The sequence below is a fragment of the Vulpes vulpes genome, chromosome 14 (assembly GCF_048418805.1).
Source record: "Vulpes vulpes isolate BD-2025 chromosome 14, VulVul3, whole genome shotgun sequence".
In the NCBI taxonomy this organism is placed as follows: domain Eukaryota; kingdom Metazoa; phylum Chordata; class Mammalia; order Carnivora; family Canidae; genus Vulpes; species Vulpes vulpes.
In genome coordinates this window covers 101,496,107-101,523,891 of record NC_132793.1, presented here as the reverse complement: position 1 = coordinate 101,523,891, position 27,785 = coordinate 101,496,107, and the positions used below count along the sequence as shown (strand labels likewise).

Genomic DNA, 27,785 nt, shown 5'->3' with positions numbered 1-27,785 from the left:
CTTTGGATTGTGTTGGTATATAATCATATTGTCTACATGTAATGATATTCTCATCTCTTCTAGTATTTTCCTTTTTGAATATTTTCACATTGGCAAATATGTGAAAATGTGAGAGTGAAAATAAGAGAACACCCTTGGTTTTTGGCCCTATTTTTAATGGATTCATCCCTACTGTAAAATATATTATAATGGGCCTTGGTTTCAATTTCTAATTCTGTGTTTCAGTCTACCTATTAGAAATGATTTGAGTTTTATCAGCTGGCTTTTCAAAAATGCATTGGTAGTACATAGTGTATTATTCTATGTATATGAATGAAGTTCAAGAATAGGCAAAACTAATCACTGGTGATAGAGTCAAGTAGTGGTTATATCTAGGATATATTAACTGGGAAAGAAAACAAGAAAGCATACTGAGGTGTTACTGATATTCTATATTATAATTGAATGTTATTTATATAATTGAATATATAAGTAAAACTGTATTGGGATCCCTGGGTGGTGCAGCGGTTTGGCGCCTGCCTTTGGCCCAGGGCGCGATCCTGGAGACGCGGGATCGAATCCCACATCGGGCTCCCGGTGCATGGAGCCTGCTTCTCCCTCTGCCTGTGTCTCTGCCTATCTCTCTCTCTCTCTGTGACTATAATACATAAATAATAAATAAAAAAAAACTGTATTGAGAGGTACATTTAAGATCAATGCACTTTACTACATGTATCTTTTACCCCAATAGAAATATATTTTTAGAATCTATGGATCTGATCATACTATTATTAAGTAAACTGTTAAGATGACGTGTTAATGGTTTTACTTAATATTAAACAGCTTTATATTTCTGGCATAAGCCATAGTTGATCACAGTTATTCTTTTGAGTGGCACCTGGGTGGTACAGTTGGTTAAGCACTTGACTCTTGGTTTCAGTTCAGGCTGTGATCTCAGGATCATGAGACTGAACACTGCATTGGGCTCCATGCTTAGAGCTGAGACTGTTTGAGTTTCCCTCTCCCTCTCTCTCTCCCCTTACCTCCCACCCCATGCATGTGTGCACTCTCTCATTCTCCCTCTCTCTCTCTCAGATAAATAAATAAGTAAATAAGTCTTTCAAATAAATAAAGTCCTTTGAACCATCCTTTCTATATTCTTTAAAATTGTTTTTTATTCTTTCATTTAATAAGTGTTAATAAAGTGCTAGGTATTTAAAGATGCTGTGGGTTATAAAACCAATAGTGGCCCAATCTGCATAGTACTCAAAATCTAGTAGAAGAAATAACCAATCAAGTAATTACAAAAGTGAATGTAGAGTTACAACTGTGATAAGAGCTGCAATTAAGAGGTATTTATTATCATAAAAGTGTATTATAGAGGAGTTATTCTTTATCAAACACAGATATCTATATACTTGTTGTCTCCCAGATAACATTCTAAACACTTCACAAATACTGATTTGCTCAAATTCACGTAACAACCACTTGAGGTTGGGGGGCATTGTATAGATGAGTAATCTGAGGGACAGAGAGGTTAAATGGCAGTGTCCAAGGGCACTTAGCTAATAAATGGCAGAGCCAGGATACAAACCCATGTACTTTGGCTCAGAACCCATGCTTTTAACCTCCTCCCTAAATACGGGTTTTCCTTAAGGAAGTAATGATTCAGATGACATACTGAAGGATGAGTAGGAGTAAACTGTGTCAAGAGGGTCTGATAGAAGGCTCCTGTTTCAAAAAGGAGCATGTAGTCAACTATGTCATATATTAAGAGGTCAGAAAAGAGAAGGGTCAAAAAAGGCTATTGGATTAAGTAATATAGGGATCGTTAGTGGCCCTAGTAAGGGTTTTAGCTTTGTGGTCAGGATAGAACCCAGATTTATATGAGGAAAAGATGATTGAGGGTTGGGAAATGAAGAGTGAAGGTAAGTCTTTCAAGAAGTTTGGCTTTAGGGGCGCCTAGGTGGCTCAGTCGTGTGTCTGACTCTTCAGCTCAGGCCATGATCTCAGAGTCGTGGGATGGAGTCCCACATTGGGCTTTACACTTGGTGCAGAGTCTGCTTGTCCCTCTCCCTCTGCTCCTCCTTTGTGTGTGTGTGTGTGTGTGTGTGTGTGTGTGTGTGTGTACTCTCTCTGAAATAAATAAAATCTTTTTTAAAAGGAGCGCTTGGGTGGCTCAGTTGGTTAAGCAACTGCCTTCAGCTCAGGTCATGATTCAGGGTCCTGGGATCGAGCCCCAGGTTGGGCTCCCTGCTCAGCAAGGAGTCTGCTTCTCCCTCTCTCTGTCCCTTTGCCCCTCTTCCCCTGCTTGTGCACATGCTCGCTCGCTCTCTCTCTTTGATAAAATTAAAAAAAAAAAAAAAAAGGTTTGGCTCTACAGGGAAGGAGATACGGAGTCATATAGGTTTTATGTTTTGGGGTTTCTTTCCTCAAAGGGAGAGGCTTTCACATGTTTAAAATCTAAAGGGATGCCAGTCAAGAATGGACTAATTATACAAGAAAGAGAAAGATTAGTAATAAATAGAGTAAGGTTTTTGGAAAGGTGAAGGATCTGTAGGGGATCTAAAGTTTCAGGTGGAGAACTTTGTCAAAGAAGGTAGCCTGGCTCCACATAAAGAGGGGGCTTGCAATTTGGCAGAAAAGTGGGGCAGTTTCCTGTGGTGGTTTCCATGTTCTCTGTAATATAGAAAGGAAGTCATCTGTTTGGAGAGAGGAGTAGAAGTTTGAGGAAGTAAAATGAGAGTAAATTAACCAGAGAAATGTACTTTTTCTTGGCAGAGCTGCAGGCCCATTTGAGGTTTGTGAGCATCAACTTAAGTTTCTTTGTACTTATGATATTTTAGAGTCAGTACCATGCTTGTTTTGTACAATGAATTTGTACAATGAATTTGGTGCTTTTTAGAGAAACTTTTTATAGTTCTTTCCATTTTAACTGTTCATTTTGGCTTCCTATTTCTCATATCAATATTGAGTACTTACATTTTTTTAGAAAAGTCTATTTAATTTATATTTTTCAAATCAACCATCATGCTTTGATGTTAGTGTTTATATGTTTCTCATTATGTTTTATTTCTTTTTTTTAATAGTTTACTTTTTTTTTTTTTTTTTTTAATTTATGATAGTCACACAGAGAGAGAGGCAGAGACACAGGCAGAGGGAGAAGCAGGCACCATGCACCGGGAGCCCGATGTGGGACTTGATCCCGGGTCTCCAGGATCGCGCCCTGGGCCGAAGGCAGGCGCTAAGCCGCTGCGCCACCCAGGGATCCCTGTTTGTCTCTTCGTTGTGCTCTAGAAACACCTCTTGGTGTTATCAGTTCCCCTATTTTTTCCTTATTGACTTTTACGCCCTTAATTTTTTTAATTGTTATTCTGTGCTTTTTCTAAGATTATACACATGTGTAATTAGTTCATTTTTTTCCTCTCCTTCAGCTATATTCAAATAAAACAGGTTGTTACCAAAGGCTGTGGTGGGCTCCTGGTGGGACTCAAAACCCCTTGAAACTTATTACAAAATTGTGTTCATTTTTCAGACAGAGGGTCCATTATTTTCATAAGATTGTTAACAGAATCTATGACCTAAAATGCTAAGAACTACTGCCAACTAAGTGTTCAATATAGTGTTTTAATTATCACTCTTTAAAAATAGTATCATTTTATAATATTGAGATATCAGTTCCAGTTTTATTTAGACCATAGTTTATTTCATTTTTATTTCATTTTTATTTTCGTTTTTATTTTCCCTATTAATTTGTTTTTATTAATTTGTGCCTCCAACTTGAAACTATGTAGTCTCTACTTTTTAGTATATATTATTTCTTTGACAGTTTTTTTTTTTTATTGCTCATCAACATTTTGGGATTATATTCTCTACTTCTCATTTTATTCCTTCCAAATACCTGCTTAGTTCTGAAATCATAGAAAGCTAATTTTAGAAGGAAACACAGAAATTCTCCAACCCAACCTCCTTACTTTTCCTTACTTTACAAATGAGGGTGCTAGAGAGAGTAAATGAATTCCTCCAAGGTACACCATGAATTTGTGGTAGGATTAACCAAAGAAGCTGGGTTCTTTAATACAGTTCTCATTCCCACTGGTCTTTGCATTTTTCCTAAATTGATGCTATGATCTCCTTACAGTTCTGTTTCTTTCCATTATCTCTCCTTGCATTTTTAACAGTTTTAGCTTTATTCATTTTTTTGCTGTGGTATTTGGGTCATAGAGATTAAGTATAGTTTGGACTTTTTTTTTTTATCATTCTGCAATGATTTTTTATTTATTCCCTTTGCCTTGGGCTCTTTGACATAATATATAGGTTCTTTCTTTTTTTAGCTCTTAGCAGCTGTTTTAATTTTACTTATTAAATATAACTGGAAGTTAAAAGTCTAAAAGTTGGAGTATTTATTTATTTATTAAGATTTTATTTATTCATTCATGAGAGACACAGAGAGAGAGGCAGAGACACAGGCAGAGGAAGAAGCAGGCTCCATTCAGGGAGCCCGACGTGGGACTCAATCCCAGGACTCCAGGATCACGCCCTTGGCTAAAGGCAGCGCTAAACCGCTGAGCCACCAGGGCTGCCTGGAGAATTACTTTACATTTTTACCATGAATTTTAAAAAGAAAGATAATTAAAACCTACATAATAAAAATAGTGGTATGGAAGAACTGTGGGCAAATGGATTTGGTAACCACCTGATAACCCTATAATTAATAAATTTCCCTTTCTTATGAGATGCAGTGGGATTACACATTTTGACAGTTTTGATTTTCATAGTTAAATCACACAGAGATATGCCTCTTCCCAGAAGATAAACTATGCATGACAGTAAATGAAGAAAACATACATTTATGAAATCCTAGTCAGAAGTCTCTCTTCATTTAGAAATTGTGTTTGCATAATGTTTGATTAGAGGAGAAAGTGTTGCTTGTCTCTGGTGCCCTGTCAAGGTGAAGTTGAGGTTTATAAGGTTAAAATTTGCCCTCACTTTTGCCGCAGGAAAGGTAGCTCCTCCCTTTGAACAGTAACCAAGTGAAGCTCACCCCTGAAACCTCTACTTCCAGCAGAAAACTGAAAACAGTACAAGACATACTTGAATGTTAGTTGGCAGTGAATTTCTTTTTTTTTTTTTTTTTTTTTTAATTTATGATAGTCACACACAGATAGAGAGAGAGGGGCAGAGACACAGGCAGAGGGAGAAACAGGCTCCATGCACCGGGAGCCTGACGTGGGATTCGATCCCGGGTCTCCAGGATCGCGCCCTGGGCTAAAGGCAGGCGCTAAACCGCTGCGCCACCCAGTGATCCCGGCAGTGAATTTTTTAAGAGTAGTCTTTTTGGCTAGTCTGTCCTCATGTCCTAAAGTAGCCATCTTACGACAACAAAAAGAATAAAAGAAAGGCTTGACCTAGAGAGAAGGTAGTACTACTGATTTTGATAGATCCCAAAATAGTAACTTTAGTCACATTTATTTGAAAGAAAAGGAATTCTGCGTTAAAAAAGAGAGAAAACTTTGCTTTTTCTGCCCTTTGTTTTCCTGCAGTCTTTTTTTAACCTTAACTTTTGTTGTAATAATTCTGCATTTCATAGCAACAGTCATTTTCCCACCAGTGTTTTCAGAACATGTCTAATAGACCTGGTTAACTCAGATGAGCCATTCCTTCCACTAACTTTTTAAATTTTTGTTTATTTTTAAACACTGAAAGAAGTTAACAGGTTATTACAATGTATTTTATTTAACAATCTAAAAGTTCCCAGCCATCAGCAGTTCTGGTACAATTTCAGGTGCATTTGGCATATTCCATGGAGCTGTTAGTATAGCAAACCTTGTAGGTAAAATACATATGTCTTGTTTGTTTGTTTGTTTGTTTTAAGTGAGAGGGCTGGTAGGGACAGAGGAGGAGAGAGAATCCCAAGCAGGCTCCACACTCAGTGGGGAGCCCCATGCCAGGTGATCTCATAACCCAAGATCATGACCTGCATGGAAATCAAGTCAGATGCCTAAATGACTGAGCCACCCAGGCGCCCCTACACGTACTTTTGATAGCATACATGAAGGGATCTCTCTGAAATTGACCTCAGTAGTCTTGTTCTCAGCAGACTGATTCAGGCCGCACAATGTGGCTTATATTGTTCCAGATGTTAGTACATGTTCTCTTTCCACAATAAGTTCATGACCATCGAAAGACATCAATTTGACATTTATGGTGTCAGGACCTTCACAGCCATTATAGGTTTTCTCTTCTCCACCTCTCATATTCTTAGGAAATTCTGCTTCACTTTCACAGGACCTTTAGTAGTTTCCTGATGTGGGAGGGACATAGAGTCTTCAAGCCACCTGCTTGTGTCTACCTAAATTTATGTTTTTAAAGTCAGTGTTACTATTTGAACATTTTTTTAAAGATTTTTTATTTATTTTAGAAAGTGTGCACACGTGCATGTGCAAGCTGGGGGAGAGGCAGAGAGGGAAAGAAGATTCTGCTGAGCTTGGAGCCCCATCTGTGAACATTTCTTAACAGACAGTTTTGGAGATAAGGCTTGAATCTTAAAATGTTAAAACTCCAGGGACACCTGGGTGGTGCAGATGAGCATCTGACTCTTGGTTTGGACTCAGGTCATGATTTTAGGGTTGTGAGATTGAGCCCCCTATCATGTTCCACATCAGCATGAAGGCTGCCTGAGATTCTCTCCCTCTTTTCCCTGCCCCCATTTGCACACAAGAGTGCTCTCTCTCAAATAAATAAATCTTTAAAAAAAAAAAAACTCCAAAAAGATTACTCTTTGGAGAATGAGCAAAAGTTGCTTGGATCTTTTATGCTGAGGATCTTATTAATAGCTATATCTCTCAAGTAGTTGGAAGTAATTCTATTTATTATTACAAATGTGATACTTTTCTTGCTTTGCTAAAGGTAGGACTTTACCTTTTTTTTTTTTTCCTTTTAGGGGTTCCTGGCTGGCTCAATCCGTGGAGCATGTGACTCTTGATCTTGGGGTTGTGAGTTCAAGCCCCATGTTGAGTGCAGAGATTACTTAACTATTTTTTTTCCTTTTCATGTCCTTAGACTACTTCTTAGTGTCACAGCCTGCTTGTTAAATAAAAATCCTCAGTTTCTGGCCTAAACCATTTTTCTTTATTCAAGATACTTTTCAGATAGGACCCCTTTAGTCGTTTATTCTTTGCCATTGTTTTTTTTTTTTTTTTAATTTACAAAAACTTGAAGTCTCGTTTACTGGGTATATGTTTTGAATTCCAGCTCTGGATTGTTGTTATTCTCTCATTCCTCTTTTCACTGATTTATTTATTCTTATTTATTCTGTGCTTGGATGTTGTTTTGTGGTTCATTTTGTTTCATTCAGCAAATTTTTTATAACTATTGAATCAGTATTTTGCTTATCACATGGCTTAAGAATGACTTACCCCCTCTTGTAAGTGAGAGAAAATTGTTAATCATTTACCAAAGTATTCTTGTGGGGCAGCCCCAGTGGCTCAGCGGTTTAGTGTTGCCTTTGGCCCAGGGTGGGATCCTGGAGATCCAGGATCAAATCCCATGTCGGGCTCCCTGCATGGAGCCTGCTTCTCCCTCTGCCTGTGTCTCTGCCTCTCTCTCTCTCTCTCTCTCCGTCTCTCATGCATAAATAAATACAATCTTTAAAAAAAAAAAAGTATTCTTATGATTCCACTGGTGAGTCTAATTCAGAAGTTTATTTTACTTAAAGTTTTCTGGGCTCGTTGCTCTGTTCCTATTTGGTATTGTGAAACTTTTCACTGATCTCTATTTTCAGTTAATTTTCCTCCATTAATTTTATATCATAGATTTTTGCTGTTAGTGAACAATTTTTTGTGTGTCAAACAATTTAATGTTCTAATGGAATAGGTACAAGGGAGACACCTTTTGCTTCTCAGCACTCACCAACTTCTTAAAGGCAATCCCACTGAAGGATATTGAGTAGAAAATTTGTGTGCTTGCTACCAAGCTCTGGACTATGTCTCTGACTAGAGGATGGTACCCTCTGGGAATAACCAAAGAGTCGTGTAGCTTAAAAGTAGGGAAAGTGCCCCAGGGTTAAGGCTGACTGCATGCTAACTATGAATCCATAATGTGTCACTACCGTTATGAAATATTTAATCAAACATTTGTCCTATTGAGGTGGTTAAATACATATCATCATGTTTTGGAGTGATGTTGGAAATCTCAGAGTACTATGGCTGATTTTGATCCAAAAATAAATAAGACATGGAAAATTCATAGAAGGATGAGATAAAAACTATAAAATCTTAGAAGGAATGTGGGGAAAAATTAAGTAATGATGCCGTGGACCATTTTGTTCTGCTCAGTGTCTTAAGGTTGAAGATCTTGTGCCTCTACCTCTGTGTCAGCAGCTGAGGTTGAAATTCTGAGAGGCAGCAGTGTGACTTCACTCTTTCTCATTTATACTGTGAAGAATTTCCACACTGGACAGATCTTGGAGAGAGCATATTTCAACAAAAGACCAGTCTTTTTTAGAGAGGTGCCTGGGTGGCTCAACTGGTTGAGTTTCTGCCTTTGGGTCGGGTTATGATCCTGGGGTCCTGGGATCGAACCCTATGTCGGGCTCCCTGCTCAGTGGGGAGTCTGCTTCTCTCTCTCTCTCTCTCTCTCTCTCTCTCTCTCTGCCCCTCTCCTGCTTGTGTGAGCGCTCTCTATCAAATAAATAAATAAAATCTTTATTTGTTAAAAAAAAAAAAAGGAGGGACAACTGGGTGCCTCAGTGGTTGAGGGTCTACCTTTGGCTCAGGTCATGATCCTAGGGTCCTGGGATCGAGTCCCACAGGGATCCTACTTCTCCCTCTCTCTGCCTATGTCTCTCTCTCTCTGTGTCTCTCATGAATAAATAAATTAAAAATTCTAAAAAAAAAAATCCTTTTAAACTGGATATAAAATGGGGAAGTGCTAGGGTTCCTGGCTGGCTCAGTCAGAGGAGCCTGCGACTCTTGATCTTGGAGCTGTGAATTCAAGCCCCTTGTTAGGACAAAATGGGATTGTGCCTTTGGACACACAGAAACTGGCCTTAATATATTCTCCATGTAAAAAAAATCAGGACTCTGGGGGAAATGGCTAATTCTAATTCTGGGGCAGAAAATGCACAATATTAGCCTGGAATATGTATTCATTCCAGATAGTGAGGGAGCTCACAAAGACTAGGTTATGTCAGAAGGACTAAGGAGATTCCCACTAGCCACACATGAAACAATTGGAGAATCAGTAAGGATGAATGATAATTATTGGACTGAAATATGCCTAATACATTTAAGTGACGAGTTTATAATCTGAAAAAAAATTAACCATTGGGGGCTGTTAGAAAATCAAGTCATTGTTTTGAAAATTAATAAGTAAAGGAAAGAATCTAACATCCTGACCTTCCTGTGTGAACTGTATTAAACTAGGTAACAAACTAGGTCAGAAGAGACTTCTGTTGATAGAAATATACCAGGTAATGAATACAAAAGGGACGACAGAATTAAAATACATCATTTGAGGAGGTCAACTTCCAGAATGGTAAAGTGAGGACAGTAGGATGTGAGTACAGATGAAACAACATTGGATGTGAGTTGACAATTGTTGACTCTGGGTGACGGGTATGTAGGAGTTCATTACAACCCTTCAGTCAATTTTTTAAATTTTATTTATTATTCATGAAATTATTTATTCATGAAAGACCGAGAGAGAGAGAGAGGCAGAGACAGAGGCAGAGGGAGAAGCAGGCTCCATGCAGGAAGCCTAATGCAGGGCTCAATCTCGACCCAGGGATCACACCCCGAGCCAAAGACAGAGACACTCAATCACTGAGCCACCCAGGTGTCCCCCTTCCTGTCTATTTTTTAATCATTATTTTGATAACAACTTTACTAAGATATAATTCACATTATCGATATGAATTATTCAATGCTATTAATTAATTAGCTATTTTACCTGAAGCATACTAAAGGGGAAGAAGAGGCAGAAATCATTCCTTCTGGAGAAGGAATTTTCTTCTGTGGAAGAAAATTTGTATCATAATCATCTTCATCAAGCTCAACAAATGGAAAATTTTCAATTGAATATAATTGCATTTCTTCCAAGTTCTTCTTTTCACTACTATCTAAAGTGAAATGATGCCTGGCTGGCTCGGTTGGAGGAGTGTGTGACTCTTGATCCTGGTGTCAAGAGTTCAAGCCCCACATTGAACATAGAGATTACTAAAATAAATAAACTTTTTAAAAAATCAAGTAAAACAGTTGTTAGATTATTTTAATAGTTAATGAGTGGAATATGATTGATATAAAACTTCCTATTTCCATAAACATCTAGTGTTTTTAACCCTTCCTTCTGAGGTACATGGCATAAAATAAAAGTGGGTCTCTGGTAAAGATGGAGTGGGAGAGGAGGTTATAACATTCAGCCTGAATGAGAATTTTTAACTATGCATAGATTCCAGCTATCCCGTCTTCCTTCAGCCTCAGGGATTTTAAAGTGGCCGAGACTGTGCATTATCCTGCATAGTAGCTCAGCAATATCACATTTGTCCCACGAGGAGTATAAATGTGCTTGGTGAAAGTACTCTTTCAGACTGAGACCCTATAATCATGAAGCACGGCATCTTGCTGGCAAAGTGCACTATTCTCATAGGTGAGCCCTTTCTTCTTTGCCTTTCATCTGTTCTTGGGGGTTTTCCATATGCTTTCATCGTTCAGTCCCACCTCGCTCCCATCCAGCTTCCATTTACTCTTCCAGCCCAAGCCAGGTCTTGTTTTTCTCTAAACCCTTTACAAATAATCTCTTCTCTTATGTCTATTGTGCTTATTTTAGCTTTGGGGGAAACCAGGTCATTTTGCCATTTAAGTGAGCCTTCACTGAGTTAAAGGCTATATATTTCAGGTATCACCAGATGTTAAAAAAAAAAAAAAAGAAAGAAAAATCAAAACAATTTATTGACCCAAAAAAAGTCATTCATCTAGGCACAGTTGAAACAGTGCTCCATGCGTCCTCCTCCAGAAATACTATGATTAATGCAAAGTACTTAACTCCCCTGATCATTCTTTTCCTCCCTGTTTAGGATCATGGCTGCCATTCCCCAGAATAATCTACAGGAGCAACTAGAACGCCATTCAGCCAGAAAACTTAGTAACAAATTAAGTCCTTCCAAACCGAAATCTTCGTAAGTATTTTGGCTGTCATACAGGCACTGACCCAGAGTATTGTATGAATGAAACACTTCTCTTTCAGCACTTTCACTGTGCAGATAAGGAAATGAAGCTGAGGGCTCAGTCATGTCCCTACTTTGCACATTAACGATAGAGCATGTTTTACTAGCTCCAGGTAATAAGTATTCAGTACTTCCGCATTGTTCCTGGCACATATTACTTGCTCAGTTAATATCTGTGGCATGAATGAATAATGAATCTTCCTATAAGTTTGGGCAAATAGGTATTTTCAATATTTTAATACAATTTTATATCTATTCCAACAACAGTTTATAAGGACCCTGCAGCTCTCCAGTTCTTTTCTCTCCTCCAAGCGAGGCTCCAAACTCCTTCTGATGATATTTAGTAATAATTTTTATTCTTTAATATTTCTATTCTGTTTAATAATTTCTAGAACTTTACCAAATTCTAGACACTGATGTGAGTGCTGGACTTTAAAGTTACCATTGAACTTCATGCCACCACGCCCAGCAGACATCCAAGGGACTTTGTCCTTCCGGTTCCAGCATAGCCTGTTCAGTTTTCATCTCTCTTCCCCATAAGAACTTGTACCAAAAAAAAAGAAAAGAAACGAAAACTTGTACCAGAGAAGCAACTCAACCTCACATTTGAGTCTCTTCTCTTTTTCTTTTATGCTGTCCCTCTCCTTAATTACAGATGATCCATGTGAGAAATAAAGTAGTGGGAGTGGCCTGGATACTCTCAAAACCAAATAATTAGCTTCTAAATTGGAAACATCAGAGCATACAAATTATAATTTTAAGTTACTGTATAAATCTTAAAACCAGAGAGGGAGGGCAGCCCCGGTGGCTCAGCGGTTTGGTGCCGCCTTTGGCCCGGGGTGTGATCCTGGAGACCTGGGATCGAGTCCTGCGTTGGGCTCCCTGCATGGAGCCTGCTTCTCCCTCTGCCTATGTCTCTGCCTCTCTCTGTCTCTGTGTGCCTCTCATGAATAAATAAATAAAATTTTTTAAAAAAAAAAGAAAAAAAAACAGGGAGATGGATTCTTTGCTTATCTGTGCTACAGTGAAGGAGTTGCTGCATAAATCGGTAACAGACTTTAGAGTTTTGTATAGTTGGTGGGTTTGCTAAAATTAGTCTAATTCAGGTTTTCAATTATTTTTCAGAGTTTTCACTTTTAAGAAGAAAACATCAGCCAACAATGTGTCTGTCACTAGTGTGTCAGTAGCAAAAACACCTGTGTTAAATGACAAAGATGTTAATGTCACTGAGGCCTTTCCCTTCAGTGAACCTCTGCCCCACACCACAAGTCAGCAGACAAGGCCCAGTGACCTCAAAAATACTCCAGCAGGACAGCAAACCAGGAGAACTGTTTCAAAACCATTATTGCCAGATTTGTCACTGGTTTCACGAGTTTTATGTAATACCCAGAACACACCGATTGTAAAGAAATCCAGTAATGCTACTTTCAAGAAATTGGAATTTAGCTCTTCATCAGATTCTTTTGTTACCATCAATGATTGGGATGATATGGATGACTTTGATACTTCTGGAAATTCAAAGCTTGTTACACCATGCAAAAATCACTTTGTGAGAGTTAGCACTGCTCAGAAGTCAAAAAAACCTAAGAGAAACTTTTTGAAAGCACAGCTTCCTCAAGCAAATACAATAAAGGCTGATTTGACTCCATCCTCCTTTGAAAGTAGGCAAGCATGTTTGACTAAAAAACAGAACGACGACTTGGAATGGTTTAGTAATGATGTGATTTGCATTGATGATGACCCCAATCCTGAAGAGCTTATACATGGAGATCCTCAGGAGAGTCATGCTTTAAAAACTCATTTGGAAGAGGAAAGAGGTAAAAATTTTATTTTATCTCATTTCAATATATTGCTTATATTAATTTATTCAAAGCAAGGCCCTGAAACAATAGCAGATAGATACAGCTTTTGTCCTTAGCTCTGTGGAGATACCTGTTGCACAGCGTGTGGCCACTTCTTTGAAGCAGGTTCTACAGATGAAATGAAAATTTTATTCTAGTAATATAATTTTTATATAAACACCAAGGATAGCTCTGTAAGGTCCATAGAGGTTAAATGGTTTCTTAACGGTCTACTGACTGGCTCATGGCAGAAATGGAACATGAAATAAAGCCTTTCCATTATAAGTCCTTTATGGCTTGCTTCCGCCAGATGTGGATGTATGATACGATCTAATTGTGCTATTAAAGTATTACAGATGACACTCAAATCCTTTTCTGTTTAGGTCTCCTAGTTATTAGGTGCCCAGAAGCTCAGCTGAGATTAGCCATGTGTGGAAGTACCCACCTCATGAAATGATTGTAAATGTGAGACTAATACTTCTAAACACCCGAATCCCATCAAGGTTACCACAGGGTGCGAAGGGACAGAAAGGTGATTGATGAGAAGCAAAACTGTAGTCTAATCAATGCATTGCTGTTTATGAAGATAAAATGGGGTCACAGGTAAGCTGGAAAGCAACCATCGGGCATTGTTATCACACATAGTCAAGAGAAAGACACTGAGTGTGGCAGACTTCAGTAACTAGGAGGCCCTCATAGTCAAGTTAGCAGGGTTGGTACAGTTACACACTCCTATGTCATACTTCACTTACTGAAATATGAGTGAAAAATAGAAAAACAGAAGTGCTGATACTAAGTAGGGGTTTCATAGTTGAACTGGAGAGTCCTGAGAATCCTTCAGCAGATCTTTAGCCTTCTTTCCCGCATCCATTGGTTTTAATCCAGGTGACTCAGTGATGATTTGTGAAGAAGCCCCCAGCATGGACATATGGAAGGTGGGCACACATAGAGTGCTGGCATTGGTGTGACTCGCCTGGAGCACCCACTTGAGTGCTTGTGCCCAGCACTTCCTGTCTCAGTAGTGATGAAAGTAACCTGTGCTTGTCAATGATTGTATTTTAGATAGCGAAAAGAAGAACTGGGAAGAAACAGAGTTACGTTCACTGGAGAAGTCGCCATGTGTAGAGCTTGACGAAGATGATTACGATACAGATTTTGTTCCACCTTCTCCAGAAGTAATTTCTGCCTCTTCTTCCTCTTTAAAGTGTTTTAGGTAAAACAGCAAATTAATAAATGTTACTGAGTATTTCTGGGTTATCTGAAATAATTTTGTTTAGGACACCTGGGTGGCTCAGTGGTTGAGTGCCTCCCTTCAGTCTAGGGCGTGATCCTGGAGTCCCAAAATCAAGTTCCACATCCGGTTCTCTGCATGGAGCCTGTTTCTCCCTCTGCCTGTCTCTCTGTGTGTCTCTCATGAATAAATAAAATCTTAAAAAAAAAAAAGAAAAGAATTTTGTTTAGCCACCTAGTATCATTTCTGTATAGATTTGTTTGATGCTTTTGCAAAGTTTTCTATCCCCATGAAAGCATCAAAAAATCCCTGTTTATACACTTTATTTAATCGGTGGTATAAAGCTGTAAAGTTCTATTATGATTAATTATGTGGGACCTCCAAACAGTTCTATTTAGTTTAATTTGACATGTGAAATATATTCCTAAAAATACAATATATTTTCAAACTCCTACACCTGAAATGACACAAATGAAAAGTCACTTATTTGGGAAGTGATTTAGTTAACATTGTGTCCTTTTCTTTTTACCCTGCAGGATAGAATTGGCCATTATATTTGTCATTCACTAAATTTTAGTAAATCAGTGATGTGGTTGTGGTTAATTGACAGTATTATAGGAAAAAGACATGGTATACATAAGCCATCGATAGCTTAAAATACTAATCAGTCTTACCTCCATCTTTGACCCAATCTAGATCATGGTGCATTTGAGTGGTGGAGTATTTACTGTGAACCAATATTTTTATGAGAAACATGTCCCCCTAGTATACCACCTTAATTAAAGAAGGCAGGCAGGAAGGAGGTATTTGCCTACATAACCTCATTTCTCTGAGATTGTGTTTTAACACGTAGGTTGGCTTGTTTAAAGAGGAGGGAAAGGTCGAAGCATGATTACTATTTGATAAAAAAACTAAAAAACTGTAAGAGCTGTCCTCTTATCCCATCCCATAGAATTTCAGACAACATTATAAAAAGTGAAAGAACTGAACAAGAGTTTATATAGAGTGTAGATTCTAAACCAGATTCCCGTTTAACAATGAAGCAGCCAAGGCCCAGGGAGGAGCAGGGGATTGTCCAGGATGATACAATCAATGGCACGTGGACTAAGATCCAGTGTAGGGTGGGGGTGACTGGGTGACGGGCACTGAGGGGGGCACTTGATGGGATGAGTACTGGGTGTTATTCTATATGTTGGCAAATTGAACACCAATAAAAAAATCAAAAAGAAAAATAAGATCCAGTGTAGGGCTATTTTCTGGACCATACCAATTCCTACTGAACACCTGGGTTTTTCCCTCTGTTTACTAAAAAAGTGTGTTGCACAGACAACCTTGTATCCAGCTTAACAGGATGCTTGGTAGTCTTGCAGTTCCAACAAACCAGACGTTTTCCTTACCCATGTTAGGTTTTGATCCTTCTTCACATGTGTGTGTGATTTTTACATTGTAATCATTTTTACATGTAATCAACATGTAACTTTAATTTTTTATTCTGCTTTTCTCTTACATTATTTTTAGACATTTTTCATACTGCTACATAGTCTTTATTTTTATTCTTTTTAATGGCTACCTAATTTATTGAGTTGTCATACCATGGTTAACTTTACCTAGATTTTTGGCAGTTGAAAAATGTTTATTTCCAAGGTTTCCCCAAAGGTGAAGTCTATCTATATAGTTTCCATTGTGACCTCGAATACATATTTGCATATATTTTAAAACTGAAATAGAATTTTCACAAATGATGCTCTCAGTATGTGCAGTACATACTTAAATTTTCTTTTGTATTTTATCTTGTCTTAAAACACTGGTTGTGACTTCTGGATTAATTTCAGAGGTGTAACGCTCAGGTAATATGTAACAGAAAAGAGAAACGTGTTTTTGTATCTCCTGTGTGCCAAACCTCTTGAGCCAGCCTTCAGAGTCCTCCCATCTTCAGACCCCACATCACCTCTTCAGTTCTATCCCTAGTTATGCTCTTAGGATAACAATAAGCTCCAGTGAGCCAAATGAGACAAACCGACAATCTAGAAAACATTGCTAAAACTATAAGGCCTTTTCTTTAATTATATTATCATTTTTTAAGACTATATAAAGCATAGTTATTCATCACTGTTCAATCTAGTTAGAAGATTGCATTCCAGCCTTAGGCAAGCACAGTTGATACCAAGTAAAGAGAATTATCTTTTTTGTCTCTCCTCACTCAGAGAGACACTTGGTCTGTCACTTTTCCAATACCTGTCATTCAGGGCTTCCTCATATCTCCCTCCTTGGCAAAGCCTTCAAGTTACAGAAGATGTTGTCTTTGTCTGGATTTCCATGGTACCCTCTCTCTAACACTTTAGTGCCCATTTGTTACTTTTAAAGTATTTTTTGTATCCAGTCAGACTGACCATGTTTATATGTGTTAATAATTTTTGTATAAAACTATACATTATCAGAGAAGATTGGGTGATGAGTTTTCCAAATTGAGAGGAGAGGGAGACAGAATCCCTCACAGTAGACCACGCCAGGCTCCTGTGAGGAATGTAAGTGATGCCCTGTGACGCCACATGGGGTTACTAAAAGAACATCATTGGAAGGAGAATTGAAAAGATCTCTTGGGGCCAGAAGATGGGAGATTTTGAAGACCTGCCAAAGAGGTTCTAGACTAGAGGAGATTAAAAAAAAAAAAACATGCTTCTCTTATCTGTCTGACCCGTTGTGGGAAAACATGAGAGGAAAAACTATACATTTGATTTAAGTCTCATTTAGTTTTATATTTTTTAATTCACAGTATGTTAAAGGACCTTGATGCCTCTGGCACAGAGGATGGTCCTAGCACATCCGAGGACTTGCCAACACCCAAGGGGATGACAACACAGCAGCCCAATCAAGAGACCAGCACAAACTGTGACGGTACAAAAAGTATTTCGACATAGCACATATTTTAACTACCTAACATTTGGAAACAAAGTACGGTTGTATTTTTAACCTGTGACTGTCCAGTGTAAGATGGCAAATTTGCAGTTCCTCACCTCTAACACAGAACCACCTTTGGCTGCTGGTTAGCTAGCATTTGCTTGAACAACCCAGAAATTTGTGTTCTCGAAAGAGAAATAGTGGAAACACTATTTGTTAGAAAATTATTTCTCACATTGAGCCAGAATTTGCCTTCCTGGAACTTTAATCCTTGTGAGGAAGGTCTAAAGCTCCTAGAAACTTTCTTCCCCCATCCCCCTCCTTTTTTTTTTTTTTAAGGGCTAAATATCGTTAGGTCTTTTAACTCTTCTCTGTAGATAATGGTTTCTAGACCTTCCATCCTCCTGACTCTTCCTTATTTGTACTCTGGGTTTACATCTTGATGGCCATGCAAAGTTTAATGCTTTTTGTTTGATTTGTTTCCAGTTCATTTTTAGACTTTCTATCAAGTATCTGGTATAAATAGTGCAGCCACACTACTTTGAAAAGGAGCAGCCTCCTTTCCCACTGTGATTTCTACTTCCCTGGGGCTCTGTCAGTCCTGAGATCTATGCCCTTCTATCCTTTCTAGGATACTATTTTTTCTTTTTCTTTTTCTTTTTCTTTTTTGTTTTGTTTTCTTTTTCACTCTTCCTGAAACTTCTATTATTTGGATATTAGGCTTCCCTGAGTTATCTTTCATCTTTTCAGCCTCTTGCTTCTCTGCTTTCTAGGAGATTTACTCAATTTTATCTTTAACTTGTCTATATGGGATTTTCCAAGAGCCTTTTTTTCATTCTCTGAATACTTCTATAACATGTTCTGGTCCTTTTTGATGGGTTCTGTACTCATGATGAGTGTGTGTGCACATGTGTGTCATAGTGGGTGTGTCATATGCACGTGTGTGGAGGTGTGTGCATGCACAGGCATGTATGTGGTGTGTGTGCACATATGTGGTGATATGTATGGTGGGGTGCATGCACAGCATGTGTGTGTTGTTTCTGTTTCCTCCCCATTTTGTTTCCTTATTTTGGTGTCCAAATTTATTGTTAGAGATGTCCCTGAAACATCTGCTGTCCTGGGCGCTTTTGTACGTGTTTTCCGCTGTTAACTAAATTCATCCTCACAGTGGCCTTTAAGGTAGTTTCTATTATCCCCATTTTACGAATAAAGACCCCGAGGCACAGGAGAGTGAATTAGAATTAGACAGCACAGGCAGGGTTTAAACCCAGTGGTGGGGAGGTTCCTGTACTGTGCTTCTTGTGGGCATGGTCTCGCTTATAAAGTGGTTACTCGGTTGGGGGCAAGGCCATGGTCCTCCAGGATGACATTAGAGGTCTTCCTCACAGCAGACGTGAACCCATCACTTCTTGTTCCATTCTGTACAAACCTGCCTGGAGCCCATGCTTCTCCCCCTGGCCCACAGGGCTGCAGAAGACTCACGTGACTGCACACGATCTGCGTCTGAGGCAGCAAGAGAGAACGGCTGGGACATGGGCTCCAGAGTGATGCGGGCCTGGGGCACAAACCTGTCTCCCTCAGCTCCTGGCGGGGAGACTGGAGCAAATCAGTTATGCTTCTGAACCTCAGTTTCTTCTTCTCTGAAATACCTTGCTGGGTGTTTGTCAGGATGCAGGGTAAAGTGCCCAGTGTACTGTCGGCCTTCAATAAATGGTGGCTATTGTTATCTGCCAGTCTGGTAATCCCTTCAAAGAAGGAAATACATGAGATTACTGATTTATTTATATAAACTCTTGCTAACTCTATAATTGTTTCCTCTCCTTTGAGTTCACAAAGCAGCCATTTGATAACATGTTCCAGAATTTTGCCTTGAATTAACAGCCAGAGCACCAGCCTGTAGCTTTTGGCAATCAGTTTAGAATTTTTTGAAAATTAGAACAATGTTTGCCTGTCTTCACTCTTCCATCAACTGTCCTGTTCACTGGATGCCTCACATATCAGCGGGATCTTCTTTGAGGGTTTCCTTTGTGTTCTGAGGTATAATCTGCCTAGACAGGGAGACCTGAGCTCCTTTTCAATACCCATATCTCTCTCTGAGCCTGTCTGGCTTTCATTTCTTTCAGACCATTATTCATTCTCTTCTTCCCATTCTGATAGCCGTTCTCTGTGTAGAGAAAACAGGCAAAACGGCGATTCAGCCACCATCCACCCACCATCTCAGACCCCACACCCCTATTTGTGCCAGTCACCAAATTCCGTATTTCCCAAGTCATTTTGACACAAACACTTGTCCTCCCGACCCATCTGTCATCTCTCCATGTCCTTTCTGCCTGTTGGACCGTACAACAGGCTACTCTCCTCAGCAATTTCCCAGCAACCTCATTCTCTTGCCGTCAGCTCTCAGATTGTCTCCTGAGAATAGTCTCCTCTGCAGCCCACTGAAACCGTTTCTTTCTCCCACATCCATAGACCCTCAGGGTGGAGTGGGCATCTTCCTCGTTTCCCGTTATTGGCCTAACCCATTCTTTTCTTCCTTCATTTATAGCCTTACCTCCTTTTACATTCTGTTTTTTAGTCTATAATGTCAATTAAATAAATGTGGACCAGACTGTCCGGATTCTGATGTGTAAACACTGTCATTAGGCATTTCTCTCCTTCACACCTGCCTTCTCTCCTTTCTTCCACCCTCCCTTCCAATCTCAGCCCCCTTCCTTTCTATCTCTGTTTTCCACTTTCCCTTGCATGGGTCTTATTTTCAAGCTGTGTGTCCCAGGGTGGTGGCAGGGGTGGCCACCAGCAGCTTGTCCAGCTCATTAAAAAGAGAAGTCTTCTTTTCCAGTCAGAAAACTCCCAGACCTAATTCTCTTTGAGCTGCCTCACATCAAAGGCCCACTGAGGGATCCCTGGGTGGCGCAGCGGTTTGGCGCCTGCCTTTGGCCCAGGGCATGATCCTGGAGACCCGGGATCGAATCCCACGTCGGGCTCCCGGTGCATGGAGCCTGCTTCTCCCTCTGCCTGTGTCTCTGCCTCTCTCTCTCTCTCTCTCTCTCACTGTGTGCCTATCATAAATAAATAAAAATTAAAAAAAAAAAAAAAGGCCCACTGAGGTTGGGGTCCCCGAAAAGAAAGTCTCAGTGCTGTGCTGTTACCTTGAAAACAGTGTGTGGATGCCGGGTGGACTGGAATTACAGGTGGTGTGGGAGCCTTGCCAGTCCAGCCCTGTATGATACCTTGTATGGGCATGGCAAGATTTACCCCTCAAGTTAGTTAAAAATGATAGTAACCTGGGATGCCTGGGTGGCTCAGTGGTTGAGTGTCTGCCTTTGGCCCAGGGTGTGATCCTGGGGTGCCCGGATTGAGTCCTGCATCGGGCTCCCTGCATGGAGCCTGCTTCTCTCTCTGCCTGTGTCTCTGCTTCTCTCTCTCTGTGTCTCTCACGAATAAATAAATCTTAAAAAAAAAAAATGATAGTAAGCTGATAAACTTTTGCATCTTACAATGATGTTGGTTACCCTAAGAGAAATATTAAGAATTGACATGAAACAAAATGAAGATAACACAATTTGGGGCTCTCATGATATAGAATAGAGACAACATGATTTCAGATTATTTCACAGGCAGATAATAGGGTGATACATGATAGTTTATGATCTTGTTGTTAAAGTACTGCCAGTTTTACATGCATGACTGTCAAAATTTTAAGTCTTTTTCAAGGAAAAATATTAACAAAATAACATTTTATAGCTAGACAGCCAAGTTTACAGCAGCAGCTTATTCACGTGATGGACCAGATCTGTAAATTAGTAGATACTATTCCTGATGATGAACTGAAAGCTCTGGCTTGTGGGAATGCACTGCATCAGCAGCGGGACATAAGGTATCTTACTTTTCCTTCTCTTGCAATATATCTGATTGCATTTCGACTGACTTGAGTTAGAAATGTACCGGGCAGAATTTTGAGGTGTTCTGAATAGGAAATCGTATCGGATAATTGGCATTATGTTTTATATTTTGAATTTGTTTACTTTTTCAAACTGCCCCTTTAGCATTTGTGTTCACATTTTTGAGATTGAGGAAAAGAGGATATAAAGGATAGACTTCGCCACGATTGGGGATGAAAACTAAAGATACACTTGTGTGGTCTGCCCTGGCAGACTACTCATGTTTCATGTGGAGTTCTGTTTCCTCTTCAGAAGGAAGCTCCTAGCTGAAGCCGACTTTAATACAAGTGATGCCAGTGTTCTTGCTTCGGTGTGGACATGCGGGCCTGATTCACTGGGAAGCCCTGTGGAGGATATGGCATCTCTTTCTGCTCCTGATGTGTTTCCAAAGGGCAATTCCCATCCTACTGGGAATTCTGTTAAGGAGTTAAATTTTCCACACCTTCCCTCACATTCCAGTTCCACTGGGGAGTGTTTAGTGGCTACTACCCCAGGAAAGACAGGATTCTCCGGCACCATGAAGAATCCCTCTGAAAGACTGTTATTCAGTCCCCATTTACAGAAGTCCTTTGTAAGTAGCAACTGGGCTGAAACACCACGGATAGAAAAAAGGAACGAGAGCTCTTACTTCCTGGGAAATGTTCTCACAAGCACGGCTGTGAAAGATCAGAATAAACGTGCTGCTCCAATAAATGACTTAGAAATTCAGGCTGCCTGTGATATTGATAATTTTGACATAGATGGCTTTGATGATGATGATGACTGGGAAGATATAATGCATGATTTAGCGGCCAGCAGATCTTCCACAGCTGCCTGTCTACCTATTAAGGAAGGTCGGCCAGTTAAGCCAGTATCAGAAAGAATTTCTTCAGCCAAGACAAACTGTCTTCCAGTGGCATCTACTGCTCAAAATAAAAACTCAGAGTCAATTCAGAATTACACTGGTAAGTTTAAACTAAATTGAATGCTTATATTTTATATGTAAACGGAACTGTCCAAAATCGCAATTGGGTAAGAAAACCAAGAGGAAATCATCCTTGCCTGAAAAGTACATTGTTTCTATGCAAATTCCTGTTGATAATATGAATTACAAATCACAATTTCAATAGCAAGTCACTCCTTTGTCTCCGTAGCAGCTGTAGTTTTATAAAATGAGTAATTATAACCTATTGTAGTAAAGCTCTAAAGTCATTACAAATGTGCTTTGCCTTTAAATTAACATCTTTTAGTCCTGGAAACAATAAAGCACATGAGCACCAAGTTTTTAATGATTTGGGAGATAAGTAAAAGCAAAGCTGAGTTTATATGTTAAAAAATGTAACTGCATGTATTTTTAGAACTCTGATGAGAACCAATCAATTTATAAAGTAGTAAAACATGTTTTATGTGTTAAAATATTAAAATGCAAGGCCGCCTAAGAAAGACATGGAGTCAGAAATTTCTTAAGACAAATGATCTCTCTGGGCCTAAAATCCTTTTAATTCATTCAACAGATGTTTATGGAGTTCCCACTCCAGGCCCTGGTTTATGTTGGGTTCTGGTCATAGTTGAGTAACGAGTAGTCCCTTTCCTCTTAGTAGAATTTTGTGGAGGAGTGCAGTTAGCCACTGGAAAGGCTGCAGGAGAAGCCAAAATTAATTTTAAAACCTTACATCAACCCTATAAAGTTATCACCAAGTGTTTTTTAACTGAAGCAAGTTTATATGTGTAAGATTTATAAAGTACAGCCTTCCCTATTTTTGCCATTGATGACTTAATACCATGGAGGTTGTTCTGACAGTTATGCTGTTGACCTTTAAAATAACCATTAATGGATTTATTTTTGTGTCAAGTCAGAATGTGTCATACTTGATGTTTGCATTTATCTTTGAGACAGTTGAGTGTTGGGGTTGGAGAGACTGCCAGAGCTGGTGTGAGCACCTCTTGTTCTGTGTGCCAAACCAGGGCTGCAGAGCAGGGGGGCAGATGTGAGAGACGTGGAAGAGGAGCCAGAGGAAGCTGAGATGCCTTGGAGGTTCCAGACCCGGTGACTGGGAAATATGTGACACCATTAGCAGAGCAGGGGAGTCAAGAGGCAGAGCAGATTGGGAGAAAAGCTGAGGAGGGCTATTTTAAGACTCATGGAGCTTAAAGTGTTGGTAAAGTCATTCAGGTAGAAATGTCTTGCAGACATTTGGAGATGCATGCAGGACTGGAACTTAGGTGGGTGTCAGTAGGGCCTTACAAAAGAGATCTAGGCAATCTGTGCACATACGTGATGTTCAAGATCTGAGGACTAGGAGAATTACAAAGAAAGAATGGCCAAAAGTCCCAAGCATCTGCAAAGACTCCCAAGTGTAAGGGGCAGGTGGAGGAAGTGGAGCCAGGAGAGAGAATTTAAATAGAAAAACTATGATCGTCTTGAAGGTCAAGAGAGGAGGAAGAAGGGAATAAATGAAATAGTTAGTGGTAGGTACTGCAAAAAGATCAAGGAAAAGACTGGAATTTGGCCTCGGGAAGCCTCTGGCAGCTTTGACATTTGGTGGGGATGAAACCCTGATAAGTGGTTGAAGAAAGATGTGCTGCAGGGACATGTATGCCTTTGATTTTGTATGGCAAAGGGTAAATGCTAAAACTGACTTATTAATAATAACGCACTGATTTTTCTTAACATCAATTATTTTCTCAGACAAGTTGGCGCAAAATTTAGCATCCAGAAATCTGAAACACGAACGTTTCCAAAGTCTTAGTTTTCCTCATACAAAAGAAATGATGAAGATTTTTCATAAAAAATTTGGCCTGCATAATTTTAGAACTAATCAGCTAGAGGCGATCAATGCTGCACTGCTGGGTGAAGACTGTTTTATCTTAATGCCCACTGGTATGTATTTTTAGATGTAAATTGGCAAGAGTCCATTGGCAGATGTTAAATGAAAGCCCTTTAATAGAAATAAAATGAACACCCACATGGCATTTCCATCATTAAGAGACCTCTATACCTCCCATGCCATAGTGAGAAAATGTATTACCTCACGTCCTCTGCTGACATGATAACATTTATAACCCTTTAAGATTTTCACCTCAGAGCTTGTTGTGTTGAATCGATCTAGAATTTCTCTCTCTCTCTCTCTTTTTAGTCTGTATTAATCTGGAACTTGAACAAAAAGTTATCATTGTCAGAGACCTTGAACATCTCTGGCACTTTATTTGGTACAGTCTGCTGTCGAAGGGTGGTTAAGATCATCAGCTCTGGAGTGACGGCCTGGCTCCAGTGTGCAGTGCTGCCACTTACTTGCAGCGTGACCTGGAGCGAAGCACTTCACCCCAAGCACCAGCTTCCTCATGTGTGCAGCGGGGGTGATAACCAAGTACCTACTTCACAGAATGTCGTGAGGAGTAAGCAGAAGGCCTTTAGCCATAGTTCTTGCTTGGTCTCAGTTTTTAAGAGATCCAGGACTTTTCACTGTGCCATTCACATCTGTAACAGCTGTTTGATGGTTTACAGTCATCCAAGTGAGGATATTAAATCAACAGTTAGGATAAGGAGCACAGGAATCTGAGTTGCAGTACTTCCTCAGAGCCTTCCCTCTGCCTTTTACTCACCTTGCTATGACCTTTAGCAATTAGTTATTACCATTTTAAAATTATGTTGCTAAGCATCTGAGTTCTTTCAAACTGATTTTAGAACTCAGACAACATTGGCTTAATAACCAACATTTTGTATTTTATTAACTTGTTCACTCTGCTGCTCTGGCTCTAGTTTGGTATTTCAAAATGGAAGCTGGAAGTAATCCTGACAATGATCTAGTCAGTGGTTTCAGGGTTTTTCATGGTCCTTTAGGGTTTCAGGGGGCTTTTTGTGGTTCTTCCCACCCCAGTTTCAACCTGTTGATTTATATAGATAAAGATTCCAATAAGGTTTCTTTCAGACAAAAAAACATTTTGCAGGTGAGAGAATTGAGGCATGGTAAGGGTAGCTTGAGTGTCAAAGTCAGACAGTCTAAGTGATGGAGCAGAAGCTGGAACACAGCTTCTTGATCTTTTCTTGACATTTACACATACATATATACCAAGATATAATGTACTTACCCAACATGCAAAAAAGGTGGAATGTGATGTGTGGTATTTAAAAAAAACAAAAACAGAGTCCTAGAAACTGCCAGGCACAAGTTTCTATCATTAATGGATGGGAGAAGTTGAAAATTAAGAGACTAATCATTAAATGTAGACCAGTTGTCTTACCATTTTGAATTAGAGTTACCCAGAGAAATGGGGATGCATCTCAGAATGACTTTCTCTTCATCTTCTGTTAGTACACACCGATGTAGTTCTACTCTTCTATCTCAAAGGAAGATTGGGAATATTTTCTTACTGATAAGAGTACAGGGAGTCAAAGTGCAGATGTTCAGCGTTGAAAGGTTCATATTAATGGTTTAAAAAAGTGAGATCCTAAAAAAAAATAAATAAATAAATAATAAAAAATAAAAAAAATAAAAAAGTGAGATCCTAAAAGTGCTTTCTGGATCATCAAAGAAATATTAAACCATGTTAACTAAGGTCTTAAGTGATGTATGTTTTATAACATTTTAACTCTTTAAAAATTAAATATTATACAAGGTAATTATTTTCACCCTGATACTGTGATAGAATATCCCTCATACTGTACTTGGATTTCCCAAGTAGCTTTTTAAAGCACTTCTATTGCATTTAAGTTTCCTGCCCTGATTCCTGTTTTTGCATTCATGTATACCTACATAAGATCTCCTAAAAGATAAATTTCACACATTTAAATTGTCTAAATATTTTGGCTTATTCCAGTGTGGCAAATTATTGGCACCATAGGGAATGTCACTTGGTGTTCTGTTACTTTTAAATATTACTGTATGATTTAGTTTGTAACTTCTGCCTTCATGCTCACAAGATAGAACCTGACAGGTGGTTTTTTGTTTTTGTTTTTTGTCCTTTCAGGAGGTGGTAAGAGTCTGTGTTACCAGCTCCCTGCCTGTGTCTCTCCTGGTGTCACTATTGTCATTTCTCCTTTGAGATCACTTATAGTAGATCAAGTCCAAAAGCTGACTTCCTTGGATGTAAGTTAAAACAAACACTACCAATTATAATTAAAAATACTAATAAAGACATAAAAGTAATTATATTTCAGTACTCTGGGTAACATTTTTTATTAAGTAGTTCATAAATTAGAAGAATCAAGCACAACAGTTTGAGTAAGTTGTACAAGTCGTTGAAAATTCTAGTACAGATAACCTTCTCAGTTCAGTCTAATTTTATTCTAGAAAAATGTATCTTAGAAGAACTTTTAACCTGTATTTTGCTGATGTACATTTCTTTTATTAATGTGAAAGGATTTCTTATTACTGCAAGATCAGCATATAATATCTTAAAATACTTACACATGAGCACACCCACACATGTGTCCTTTTTCCTCCGGCTGAGGTTAAGAAAGTATAAAATGCATTCTACCAAACCCCACATATATTCGAAGTCGTGAGCCACCACCCCTCAACAAGACCGCCAGTTTGATTTTTCTGCCAAAGAATGTGTGTGTGCAGCGCCAATCACCAGTGTTCAGCTATTCCTGATGCTATGGCCCTCTCATCGTCCTCATGCTTTAACGCACTGGAGATACATTTGCCTAAACAAAAACGAGCTGTGCATTAGGATGTGACTCTTGGGCACTGAATTCATATTTATCTTACTTATGTGAAAAGCAATGGCAGTAAAGAAAAGAGAAGAAAAAAGAAGGAAATAAACAATGGGAATATTCTAAGTTATGGCCAAGAAAAGTTTTGTTTTTTTTTTAATATGTGCTAATTATTTACTTTCACCGCATTGAGATTAGCTTTCCTTTGACCCAGGTTTGATATGAGACTTATAAAGTATATATAGAACCTAAAGATAAATTTATGTTTACGACTTTTGTACTTAGATTCCAGCTACATATCTGACAGGTGATAAGACTGACTCGGAAGCAACAAGTATTTACCTGCAATTATCCAAGAAAGACCCAATTATAAAACTTCTATATGTTACTCCAGAGAAGGTTTGTATTGATACCATTATTTTAAAATATGATATTAGGGGCACCTGGATGGCTCAGTGGTTGAGTGGCTGCCTTTGGCTCAGGTCATGACCCCGGGGTCCTGGGATGGAGTCTCACACTGGGCTCCCTGCTGGGAGCCTGCTTCTCTCTCTGCCTGTCTCTCTACCTCTCTCTGTGTGTCTGTCATGAATAAATAAAATCTTTAAAAAGTAATGAAATAAATAAAAATATTAAAGCTGTGTTAGAAAAACAACCCTGTTCTGTCTCCTGAGTAGGGAAGAACCCAGGCTTCCCTTCCGATGTCTCTCTCCTTTACCGTCACATGGAATATTTTATTCCTGGTGACCAAACGTGTGGACATTTTTTCCTTATTCTAAGCAGCTCTCTGTGACCAGAGAGTCCTACAGCAGAGAGTCGTACAATTTAACACAGCTCTGACAGTATCTATACAGAGAGAGCATTGGGCCCCCCCCCCACAGGTGAAGGGCTCAGTCCCACAAGATGATTCCCACCCTCTTTTAGATGCCAGTAGCAACTAGAAGGTCCCTAGTCACCCATAACTTCTGTTGGATTTGGCTAACAAAGCAGAGATTCCGGTGATCCCCTCCTCGGGTTTGATTAATGTGCTAGAGCG

At 39.2% G+C, this 27,785-nt stretch overlaps 1 protein-coding gene and 1 pseudogene across 8 annotated transcripts in view; one reads left to right on the top strand and one right to left on the bottom strand.

Moving 5' to 3' along the window:
• The window catches only part of BLM (BLM RecQ like helicase), a 97,160-nt gene that overhangs the window by 21,481 nt on the left and 47,894 nt on the right, over positions 1-27,785 (top strand). For 2 of the 8 annotated variants that reach the window (XR_011997108.1, XM_072737338.1), the window contains exons 2-12: positions 6,923-6,974; positions 10,455-10,626; positions 11,054-11,155; positions 12,329-13,020; positions 14,107-14,257; positions 17,049-17,170; positions 20,918-21,050; positions 21,367-22,058; positions 23,783-23,974; positions 26,062-26,180; positions 27,038-27,151. Coding sequence is in view for 4 of the 8 variants with exons in the window: in XM_072737338.1 (XP_072593439.1) it covers positions 11,058-11,155; positions 12,329-13,020; positions 14,107-14,257; positions 17,049-17,170; positions 20,918-21,050; positions 21,367-22,058; positions 23,783-23,974; positions 26,062-26,180; positions 27,038-27,151 (2,313 nt within the window). In the remaining 4 variants the exon portion in view is untranslated. Of the gene's footprint in view, positions 1-6,922; positions 7,406-10,454; positions 10,627-11,053; positions 11,156-12,328; positions 13,021-14,106; positions 14,258-17,048; positions 17,171-20,917; positions 21,051-21,366; positions 22,059-23,782; positions 23,975-26,061; positions 26,181-27,037; positions 27,152-27,785 lie in introns of all 8 variants that reach the window. The other 6 variants (XR_011997105.1, XM_026000742.2, XR_011997107.1 and 3 more) reach the window with 5 other exon arrangements.
• LOC112922917 (elongin-C pseudogene) lies at positions 5,724-6,236 on the bottom strand (annotated as a pseudogene).